This window comes from Mobula birostris, chromosome 9 (genome assembly GCF_030028105.1).
Source record: "Mobula birostris isolate sMobBir1 chromosome 9, sMobBir1.hap1, whole genome shotgun sequence".
NCBI classification, from domain to species: Eukaryota; Metazoa; Chordata; class Chondrichthyes; order Myliobatiformes; family Myliobatidae; genus Mobula; species Mobula birostris.
This window is the reverse complement of record NC_092378.1, coordinates 5177065-5189489: the sequence shown is the minus strand read 5'-3', so window position 1 is coordinate 5189489 and position 12425 is coordinate 5177065. Positions and strand designations below refer to the sequence as shown.

Below are 12425 nucleotides of genomic sequence, written 5' to 3'. Positions count from 1 at the left end.
TTGAGAATGTGCTGGGTGAACCACACAGTCATAGGGATAAGGTGTAAACTACACACAGACAACCTCACTGTTCAGGAGTGAGCATTGGTCAGTGAGGGAGATCTACTGAGCCACTCTTGACACATAACAGCTGGATGGAGTAGATTGTGTTGAATAAAATCACTTCTGTTGGTAGCTCAAGAAACAGCTCAAAAGCACTTTCTCAGAACAACATCCCAAGAATGCAGTGGAAAAACTAAAGATGCAACCACGAGAAAATCTGCAGATGCTGGAAATTCAAGCAACAGACACAAAATGCTGCTGAACGCAGCAGGCCAGGCAGCATCTATAGGAAGAGGTACAGTCGACGTTTTGGGCCGGGACCCCTCGCCAGGACTAACTGAAAGAAGAAATGTTAAGAAATTTGAAGGGGGGGGGGGAAAGATCTGAAATGATAGGAGAAGACAGAAGGGGGAGGGATGATGCTAAGAGCTGGGAAGTTGATTGGCAAAAGGGAAAGAAAGCTGGAGACACGGGAGAAAGAAAGGGGGAGGGGAGCATCAGAGGAAAATGGAGAGCAGGCAAGTAGGTGCTCCCGGTGCAGCCTTCTGTATATTGGTGAAACCCGACGCAGACTGGGAGACCATTTCACTGAACGCCTACGCTCTGTCCGCCAGAGGAAGCAGGATCTCCCAGTGGCCACATATTTTAATTCCACCTCCCATTCTGATATGTCAATCCATGGCCTCCTCTACTGTCCAGATGAAGCCACACTCAAGTAGAAGGAACAACACCTTATATTCCGTCTGTGTAGCCTCCAACCTGATGGCATGAACACTGATTTCTCTAACTTCCGCTAATGCCCCACCTCCCCCTCGTACCCCATCCGTTATTTATTTAATTTATTCATTTATTATCCCCCCCCACCTTTTTTCTCTCTCTTTCCCTCTCATAATCACTCCTTGCCTGCTCTCCATCTTCCTCTGGTGCTCCCCCCCGCCTTCTTTCCCCTGTGCCTTCAGCTTTGTTTCCCTTTTGCCAATCAACTTCCCAGCTCTTAGCATCATCCCTCCCCCTCCTGTCTTCTCCCATCATTTCAGATCTCCCCTCCCCCTCCCTCTTTCAAATCCCTTACTAACTCTTCCTTCAGGTAGTCCTGACGAAGGATCCCAGCCCCAAACATCGACTGTACCTCTTCCTAGAGATGCTGCCTGGCCTGCTGTGTTCACCAGCATTTTGTGTCTGTTGCTTGAACAACTAAAGATGCTGAAATACGGATATGAGAATGTGCATACACTACTGAACACTACGCTCAAAATATTTCTTGCATAAAAAAAGTTCAGAATTAGCATTTGCAACTACCCATCACCACTTCTTATATTTAAAAGACAATTGTAAATGTACTTATCCTCACAAAACTGTAGTGTGCATCCCATGACTGAGAAAAACTAAAGAGACATCCTCTTATTCCATATGTCACAGGAATTTAAAATATATTCCATTACATACAATATTCACTGATATTATTAACTAATATTCCAGAACTTAACCCTTAAGCTACTTCTGTTCATGTGAGTGTTCATTGGGAAATAGTGGGAGGTAGACAGGAACATGTAATTGCAGCGTCATTTATTTACTGGTATCTTAATAAGTGGCAACTGAGAGATCTGAAATGCTTAATTTGTCATTGTATGTACAAAGTTAAGATTTTTGTTAAGCTAAAGCACTGTATTAAATATTATATAATCAAACAGCACAGATAAGTGGTTCTTCAAAACGAAGTGATATTTTATAGAAATTTTGTTTATAACAAATGCCTCAAAAAACTTTGAATGCTTATAACAAAACTTAATGGATCTGCGAAACTTCACAGATTTAAACTAACCTTATTTTTAGTCTTCTTGGGATTCCTGCTCCTTTTGTTGTTGGCAATGACAGATGTGTTTTGCATATCGCGAAATTCAGTTTGTTGCCAGTCAGAGTGCCCTGTCCAAAAAATTTTCAAAGATGCTGCATATCATTTCACTTTTGACAGACCAATACTCTACATCACAGGAAGCTAAAATTTCACACAGACGTTTCTTCCCAACCCATGGTCCCATTGCCATAAATGACCACCTACAACACCACTTTCATATTTAACAAGCACAAAAGTTATGAAATGCTGAGTTTTAAGCATCTAGAATAACCCTGAATTAAAAACTCAAAACTTTGCCAGAGAAAACAAAAATAAACTTACTTTTGAAATATGTTTACTTCCTTACACTATTAAAATAATTTTTTACTTACTTTTGCATGTTTCCTTTAGGCATGTGCATACTCCATCATTCAAAACATCATGTTCCCTGAAATTTTCAGAAGAAATAAACATATAATGTTTATTGATATTTTCATAAAATCTTGATTATTTTAAAAGATGACAAATTTCCACAGATGTAACATGGAGAGCATTCTAAATGGCTGCATCACCGGCTGGTATGGGGGAGAGGGAGAAGGCTACTGCACAGGATCGAGTAAGCTGCAGAGTTGTAAAATTAGTCAGCTCTATCATGGGCACTAGTCTCCACAGTATCCAGGACATCTTCAAGGAGCGATGACTCAAAAAGGCAGCATCTATGAAGGATTCCCACCCCCCAGGGCATGCCCTTTCCTCACTGCTACCATCAGGAAGGAGGTACAGAAGCTTGAAGGCACACGCTCAACGATTCAGCAAAAGCTCTTCCTCCTCTGCCGTTCGATTTCTGAATGGACACTGAACCTATGAACACTAACTCACTACTTTTTTAATTTCTTATTTCTGTACTACTTACTTAACTATTAATACATTTATACCTACTGAAATTCAAATTTTATTTTTCTCTATTATCATGCATTGCAATGTACTGCAGCTCCAATGTTAACAAATTTCACAACATATGCTGATGATATTAAACCCAATTCTGAATCTGATGGTTGGCTAAATGGTACTGTAGAAATAATAGCCTAATTGTACTTTTAATGAAGCACAAAGCAGCAAGTACTTGAGGACTGTGATTACACAAGGTGATCAGAAACATATTATACGAGTTGCAAAGTTCCTTCAGTGGAAGGTGCTATACAAGTTGTCATGGTTCTTAATCGTCTCACTAACAGACCTAGTGGTATAAACGCGATGGCATGAATTTTTTGTACATTCAGAATTTATGTCCACTCAATTCAATACGATAAACTTAGAATATTTCCACACCTAAAGTAAGTATCTTCTTTAAAAGCACAACAGGATTTAACCTGGGCCTGACACCTCTTTGAAGATGAAAACCAATTTCCAACATGTATGGAACTTCATTTTTCCAGATTTTAAAAACTAAGTAATTCTAAACACGAGAGATTCTACAGATGCTGGAAATCCAAAACAATACACATAAAATGCTGGAGGAGCTCAGCAGGTTGGGCAGCTATAGAAATGAATAAACAGTCGACATTTCAGGCTGAGACGGAAGGAAGGAGGCAAGACGTCAGAGTGAAAAGGTTGGGATGGAGGGGAAGGAGGATAGGCAGAAAGTGATAGGTGAAATCAGGTGGGTAGGAAAGGTAAAGGGCTGCAGAGGAATGAGTCTGATAGGACAGGAGAGGAGAATGAACCAAAGGAGAAAGGGAAGGAGGAGGGGACCCAGGGGGAGGTGATAGGCAGATGAAAAGAGGTAAGAGGCCAGAGTGGGGAATAGAAGAAGGGAAAAGAATGGGGGGAAAATGACTGGAAGGAGAAATTGATATTCCTGTGATCAGAGTGGAGGCTACCCAGACAAGGTGTTCTGAAAAATTCTGGTGTAATAAATAAATAATTCTGTCTTTACTTTTCTTTGTCCTTAAACTTGCAGGCTCTACTTTGATTCAATATTTCTTTCCCTCTCATTTTACTTTCTGTATCCAGTTAGATAGTGAATTCAGTAGCCCCTCTAATATTTCCTGATTGATAATCTCTGTGGATTATAAATAATTCATCAAATCGATTGGTTTTGGAGACACGATTGCTTTCCTTGTTTACACAGTTCCAAGATTACTCTCAAACGATGCAGGACATATTAACCCTCTAATTACAGTAAGCAACAACACAATCATTTCCAAAGTCCACGGGGAAATGCAATCATTATTTTAACTATATCTTTTGTAGATATGCCTGTAATAATGCCAAGTGAAACGAAGTTACTGAACTTCAACAACACAAGAAAATACAATGAATACACTCCATCCACCAAAAGCAGAAGTTCCCGGTGGCCAAACATTCTAATTCTGACTTTTATTCCTGTTCTGAGATGTCAGTCCACGGCCTCCTCTTGTGCCAAGATGAGGCCACGCTCAGGTTGGAGGAGCAACACCTTCTATTCTGTCTGGGTAGCCTCCAGCCTGATGACATAAATAGCGATTTCTCCTTCCGGTAAAAAAAATCCCTCCCACCTCCCCTCTTCTTCTATTTCCACCTTGGCCTTTTACCTGTTCTCACCTGGCTATTACTTTCCCTGGGTCTCCTCCAATGGTTCACTCTCCTCTCCTATCAGATTCATTCTTTCCCACCCACCAGGCCTCATCTATCACCTTCCAGCTAGCATCCTCCCCCTCCCCCCAACCTTTCTTATTCTGGCATCTTCCCCCTTCCACTTCGGTCCTGAGGAAGGGACTCCGCCTGAAACATTGACTTTTTATTCACTCCCATAGATGCTGAGCTCCTCCAGCATTTTGTGTGTGTTACAATAAATCCATCATGCCATTGTGTGCCTGCCTACTGCTGCTACGCCACTGGCATTTAGGGCAGCAATGAAGATCCTCCATGTCTGGCAGTGTTCAGGGCTTGCTTCATTGTGTCAGCAACTTGGTTTTCACCGCTGTTAGTCATGCAAGTTTTGGATGGAGACTCAGGAATACTTCATTGCACTCAGATGTAGAAGGATTCCTCATTGCTGTTTCCATAACAGTTTTGTTTTACCAGTCAGGGTTGTTAGCCTTGAGCTGAACACCTTAACTTGAATGTCTCGTGGACAACTCTTAGGCCACGTCCACACTAGACCAGATAAATCCGTAACTGAAGCTTTTTCTCTTAGTTTCGACCCTCTGTCCACACTGAAACGGCGTTTTCCTCTCCCGAAAACGGAGCTTTTCTAAAACGCTCTCCAGAGTGTTTAAATCTGAAAAAACCTGCCGTCCCTTTCATCGGTGAAGAGGCTGTGGCTGTAGGAAAGGTTTCCGGGTGACCCTTCTGTGGGAGTGGGGAAGATGTTGGTGGGGCCACCCGGGGGGGGGGGTCTGTGTGTCCATATGTGTAGCTATTGTAGTGGCTGTGAGGCTGGTATTGTGGCGGTGAAAAGTACTGGGGGGGAGCCATCTATTCCTCATCATTGCAAATCCCTCTGCAACAGAGTTAGTCAGTTTTTCAATGCTCGTTGTCAGCCGGGTCATACTGTCCATGAACTCCCTGTCGGTTGCCTCCATACGCTCCAGTATTTGTTTTTTTTAGTTTTAAGTCCTCCTGCGCGAGAGCCAACAGCTGTCCGTCTTTTGGCAATTTCCTTTTAAGTTTTTCTAGTCTGTAACTGGACAAACGTGCACCAAGTATACCGTTTCCTCTTCGCTTGTTTTCTGTAGATGTGTCCTGCGCGTGCCCAGTAAGAGGAGATTCGCCCAAATACCCGTTTTAATGTGGACGGAGGTATTTTCAAAAATGCCTGGTGTGGACGCCTATTGTTTTTATGCGAAACCGGCGTTTTCAAAATAATCCAGTCCAGTGTGGACATAGCCTTAGTCTGGCCTCTGACCTGCTTGGCATGGGTGACCTTGCTAAGAGTCAAAGCATAAAGTCCTGACTCCAGTCAACATAGCTCTCCAAGTCATTGAGGCACACAGGCCTCCAGACCAGGACAAGGTTGCAGTCCTCTTGAAGGCCATTGTGTGCAGCATGCCTTGAATTCCATCCCTACTCCATGGAAACAATTCGGGCTCTACAGAATTACAAACGGGATGAATCTTGCTGGGCTGAAGACACAGCTTAGAACCACCAACTCTCAGGAAAAGCTATGTTTTGAATATTTGTTGCTGAACGTGCACATCCCACAGGTGGGACATTTGCCGTCTTATTAGGAACAGCAAGATACCACATTCTAGGGGGATACAACAGGATAATATTGAAATGCTTCCACCATTGGGTGTCTTACATGAAAAGACATTGTGATAAGAAGTGACTCCACCCCAACCTTTTAAGTGATAGAGGTGCATGCTAGAACTCTGCAGCCCAAAGGGTTATGGATATGAGATCATGAGGTATTTAAAGAGTTAGATGTATTTTTGAAACATCGTGGAATTAAGGGTAATCTGGAGGAGTTGAGGCCTGCAGAAAATTTAATATTGAATTACATTCATATGGCAAACCTGAACAAGCAGATTAGATTAGATTAGATTATGAGGCCATGCAGTCCTCAGTCAACACGCAGATTTCTGTTCAATTAAGAGTTCTACAGAGATGCCAACATGGTGCATTCTGTAAGTTATGAATCCATGAGCCAAATGCTCCGAGCCCATTAATGAAAGACTTGTTCAAGTAGAGAGTATTGTTAACAACAAAAAATTACTGCAAAAGATACACACACAAAATGCTGGAGGAACACCTGGATGATCTCAAAAGACTTTGTCGTTACAAACCTTGAGACATCGACATTATGTCCACTGTTGCCCTCCTTCTGGTTTGAATTTTTACCGAAGCAAGTGCTAACTGGAATCTGACATGAAGGATAAAGAGAAATTGAAATTTTTAATATATGTTCTTATTTCAAAGTCTGAAAGCAGAAAACAAAGTTTATTTTGCCAAACTGGGCACTGTTGTAACTTACTTTAATAATATTCAATTAGTTGGGTTCATTTTATTTTTAATATTCGACATATCTGCATTTACGCAATTATCAACAATTACTTGAATACCTTTGTGCTACACTTTATATTGTCTTGTTTATAAACCACACTGAAAGGCGTTCTATCTATTGGGCAGGAACTCAGTTTCTGTAAAAGATTTAAAAAAAATACAATGTAAGTTCAAACCACTTTTATTTTCTAATGTCAGATTATTTTTTTTAATATTCAAGCAATGAAACCAAATTCTGGGAAAATATCACTTTCAGTATAAATTTCAGCACAGAGTGGGCAGTGAGGGATGGACAAATAGAATCAGTCATAGAGTCTTAAGAAAGTACAGCACAGAAACAGGCCCTTCAGCCCCACTAGTCCATGCCAAACCACTGCCTACTCCCATTGACCTGCACCAGACCTATAGCCCTCCATACTCCTACCATCCATGTACCTATCCAAACTTCTCTTAAACGTTGAAATTGAGCTTACATGCACCTCTTGTGCTGGAAACTTGTTTCCTCTCATGTTCCCATTCAACAATTCACCTTTCACCCTTAACCCATGACCTCTGGTCATACTCCCACTCAAACTCAGTGAAAAATGCCTGCTTATATATACCCTATCTATATACCTCATAATTTTATATACCTCTATCAAATCTCTCCTCAATCTTCTATGTTCCAAATAATAAAGTCCTAACCTATTCAATTTTTCCTTATAACTCAGGTCCTCCAATCCCAGCAATAACCTTGTAAGTTTTCTCTATACTCTTTCAACCTTATTTACATCCTGTAGGTAGGTGACCAAAACTGCACACAATACTCCAAATTACGCCTCAACAACATCTTACACAACTTCAACATAACATCCCATCTTCTGTATTCAATACAAATGTGTGCTAATTTCAGCAGCAGCTTAAATAATTCTCAGAGAAGTTGCCAGGTTAATCATAAAATTATTCAGCACAGAAACAGGTTCTTTGCCAACCACATTAATGCCAATTGTACCTATCCATACTAATCCTATTTACTAGTACTTTTCTATAGCCTTATACGCCACGGTGATAAAATTATTCTTACTACTTGTAGTGAGCATATCATAAACATGAGAAAATCTGCAGATGCTGGAACTTTTTTTAAAATGCCTCTAGATACACTTTTGCCTGGCCTGCTGAATTCCTCCAGCATTTTGTGTGCGTTGCAATGAGAGTACCTGCTTCAATCACCCATCCAGACTGATTTCAGATTCTCACTGGCCTCTGGGTGAAGTAGTTCTTTCTCAGTTCCTCTCCACTACAGAAAAGTTTGCTATTTTCTACCCGACCAATGCTCCTTATAATTTACAAACCTCTTCTGCTTCAAGAAAACCAAACCCAATCCACCCTGACTCTCTTAACAGAAATGCTCTGTCCTAGTCAATAGCTTGACAAACTCCCTCTGTACCCTCCCTACGGAAATCCAATCCTTTATGTGATTCAATAACCATGATTATCATTGTCACATCTCCCACCATCTCGAATTGGAGCAACAGCATATAATGCCCTGAAGACCTATTCAGCCCCCAAAACTGTTTTCACATTTTACTGTCTCATTTTCCAAATTTAAGATATATTGAATTCGGATATTTTTGAGCAAATCCACAAAATATTATGCATTATATAAATCAAAAGAAAAATCCAAAACCTGTCAACGATTTACAAAAAATTAAAAATCAAATTTGTGAGGCTGATAAAGTATTCATCCCCTTTGTAATTAATTTGCTAACTTTCATCAGGTGCAATATACTATAATGTATTACCTCATCAGCTCACAAAATTTATCAATGTAGAAAATTGGAGGATCACTTGCTTTCCATGAATTATAAGAATAAATACTCCCTCTCTCTGTAAGGTCCAACAGTATGGCAGATTTTTCTCTGTAAGCTTCAACATTCTGGTAGATTTTCAACATACCAAACCAAAATAGCATCCAAGACAAGTCATGGAAATGGTAACTGAGAAATGCAAAAATACAAATTTGGGGAAGCGTACAAGACCATATCAAAGGCACTGAGCATACCTCAGAGCTCAGTGCAGTGCATTGTGAAAAATGGAAAAAATATGAACCCACAACAACACTGCCTAGGTCAGGCCACCCCTCTAAATTTAGTCACCAGTGAAGTATGACACTTGTAAGAGTGGCTGTTGGCATCACCATAGCCAGCAGCCACTCTCAGTGAGCTGCAGAAGTCAGTGGCTACAACTGGAGATGAAGTTCATGGCTCCACAATCTCTAAGGCATTGCACAAAAAGGGTATTAATGGGAGCGTGACAAGGAAGAGGCCCTGGCTAGAAAGAATGCATACCCTTGCCTGTAAAGACTTTGCAAAACGTCACTTAGAAGATACTGTAAAGATGTGTTAGAAGGTCTTTTGGACAGATGAGACAAAAGTGGAACTTTCTGGTCTCAACATTAAGTGGTACGTGTGGTGAAAATCTAGTATTGCACACCAGCCAGACAATGCCACCCCTACTGTAAAGCATAGTGGAGGTAGCATAGATATCGGGATGCTTTTCAGCAGCAGGGACTAGACAACTAGTCAGGATTAATGGGAAGATAAATGCTGCTAAGTACAGAGAGATCCTGGAGAAAAAAACCTAGCCTCTGCCAGAAAGCTTAAAGTGGGGAGGAAGTTCATCTTTCAGCAGGACGAAACACACTGCCAAACCAACCACGGAGTGGTTTCAAACAAAAAAAATTAATGTTCTTAAGTGGCCCAGTCAGAGCCCTTGATCTTAACCCAACTGAATATCTCTGTCAAGACCAAGATTACTGTTCACTGCCGCTCCCAAACTAACCTGGCACAGCTTGAACAGTTTTGCCAGGAGGAATGGGCAAATCTTGCTCGACTGGATGTAATAGCTGCAAAAGGTGGTTCAAGTAAGTACTGAACAAAGCGGGTTGAATACGTTTGTACAGCTGATATTTCACTTTTTATTTTTTAGTTTCTCATCCTTAATAGTTTTCCAAGTTTTTTGGACTCTTACAGTGAAAAAAGGAGCACGTGATTCAGAAATAAAAATTATCAGTTAAATTGGCCCAATCCCCTGGTTGTAATACGTATTTATGCGAATAAACAGTTGGGGGCTGAATACTTTTACAAGGCACTGTAAATGCTCTGTCTTACAGAGGTCAGGTTTTGAGCTTCCTGATGTACAAGACTCATGTCTCTGGGAAGGGGTGGGGGCTGGGTGTGGTAAATTAAAAGCAAACCACATTTGTTTCCACATCTACACTAAAGATTACGTGCCATTGCTGGTGGCTTTAAAAGTCATTCCATGGAAAGTCTACATCCCTGTCCATCATGGATAATACTTACCATATACAGTGCCAAATTCCTCTAGCATAGAGTATCAGCATTCAATTAAATTGTCACACTTTAACTTGATGAATATAGCTCTTGTTTCCGTTTTCTGCCCCAATCTTGCTAAATAAACCTTAAAAGTATGCTTGGCTACTGCTTCAGTTATATCTGCTGTTTTACCTGACGTAACTAAATTAAGGAAACATTAATCCATTATTTTATTATATTTCCAACTGAGTTCCACATATGACCTTTATCTTCAATAAAATTACTTATAAAACTATTCAATTAACAATTTGCTTACTTCAGCCCATGCGAGAATACACCCCAGGCAAAAAACGTGGCAGCAGCTCTCAGGAACAGCCACTTCTTGTTCCACAAAAACATTCAGGCAGATAGGGCACCAGTCATTTTGATCGGTGGTTGAAATGAACAACCCATCATCAGCTTGTTCTTGTTCATTCTCTTCACCTGTTAACAAGATGAGAGAAATGGTTGATTCCAAGTGCAGAAACATGTTAGCAGGCAATAAATAATCATAGTAAGGCAAGGGAGTTATAATTAAAATTGATTCAATAAGAACTTTTATTTTAAAGACAATAATATTCATCATAAAAACACAATTACTTTAGACAGATATCAGATTCAGGTTTAATATCACTGGTATATGTCGTTCAATTTGTTGTCTTAGTGGCAGCAGTACAATACATGATAATAGAGAAAAAACTGTGGATTACAGTAAGTATATATACATTAAATAGTTAAATAAGTAGTGTAAAAATAAAAACTAAAAAAAATTATGAGGTAGTGTTCATGGGTTCAACGTCCATTCAGAAATCGGATGGCAAAGGGCAAGAAGCTATTCTCGAATTGTTGATGCATTGACAAAGAGGATAGCAGTGGGGCCACTATGGGCCAAACAGTAGTGCTGATGTTGGGTATGGAAATTAGAGCCAGAGCCAATAAATAATCAATACTCTAATCTATACACATATCAAATTAATAACAATACTGTGGAGGAAGAATTCCTGGAGCATATACAGGAAGGTTTATTGGACCAGTACATCAAGGGAGTGATTAGAGAGCAGGCCGACCTAGAATAAGTAATGTGTATTGAGAAAGGATTAATCAGCAACCTTGTTATGCAAGGTTCCATGGAGCGACTATAACATTATGGAATTTCTTCATATGGTGTGTGACATGTTTAATTCTGAGACTAGGGTCCTGAGCTGAAATGAGGGGTGTTATATATGGGAATGGTCATAGATTGGCAATGGCAAACATTTAAATAGTGCATGAATGAAGAACAATAGCTGGTTCCTAGCAGGAAGGATGGATAACAAGAAATTAGTGATAATATTAGAACAAAGGAAAAGACAAAAAACATACGAAAAATCAGCAAAACCTAAGGACTGGGCGGATTGGAGGGAAAAATGGAATCGGAGAGTTTGCAGTAAACCAAAGTACTTACTGTAACAGTTTTCATAGATATTTGCAGAGAATATGATTTATAATGAGAAACTAAAGAAAGGACAGACCAATCAAACCAATACTTTGTTTCTTTCCGCATGGAGGACACAAACACCTCAAAAATGTTATAGAACTTAGGGCCAAGTAGAAGGAACAACTGAAGAACATAAGCAATAGTTCAGAAACAGTTGAAGGGATTTATAACTATAACGAAATGCAGCAAGGAAGCAAAGCCTTCAACCTAACCCCATGCCAATCGAGATATCCATCTAAGCTGGTCCATACCCCTCTAAATCAGGGGTTCCCAACCTTTTCTTTATGCGGTAGATCCCTAACCGAGGGGCCCACGACCCCAGGTTGGGAACCCCTGGTCAAAATATTTCTTATCGATGTACCTGTCCAATGTTGTCATCGCAATGCCTCAATCATATCCCCTGGCAGATTGTCCCATATATGCACCATATTCACAACGTGACTGTAGAAGCATTGGAAATACCACATGTACAATTTTGACTCCTTATACAATGAAGGGCAACGTTGCTATTGAGGGAGTGCAACAAAGACGATTCCAGGGTTGGCAAGCAAGACAAACGAAGAGCAACTGGGGCTACTGAACTCGTATCTGCTACAATTTAGAAGAATGAAATCGGAATGACTGGCACCTCCTCAATGCAAAAGATTTAGGTAGGGCAGAACTTGTTATATGTTTCTTGTAAAGATTCCAGTACGTGGACGGGCCCATGAGAGGAAAGGCCATACTGGATCTG

General features: G+C 40.4%; 1 protein-coding gene across 2 annotated transcripts in view; it reads right to left on the bottom strand.

The window, feature by feature from the left end:
• Positions 1–12425, bottom strand: part of scaf11 (SR-related CTD-associated factor 11) — a 90091-nt gene that overhangs the window by 36029 nt on the left and 41637 nt on the right. For both annotated transcript variants that reach the window (XM_072267429.1, XM_072267428.1), the window contains 5 exons: positions 10493–10659; positions 6922–6999; positions 6646–6722; positions 2269–2324; positions 1865–1965 (listed from right to left, as the gene is read on the bottom strand). In XM_072267429.1, coding sequence (XP_072123530.1) covers positions 1865–1965; positions 2269–2324; positions 6646–6722; positions 6922–6999; positions 10493–10659 — 479 coding nt within the window. The remainder of the gene's footprint in view (positions 1–1864; positions 1966–2268; positions 2325–6645; positions 6723–6921; positions 7000–10492; positions 10660–12425) is intronic.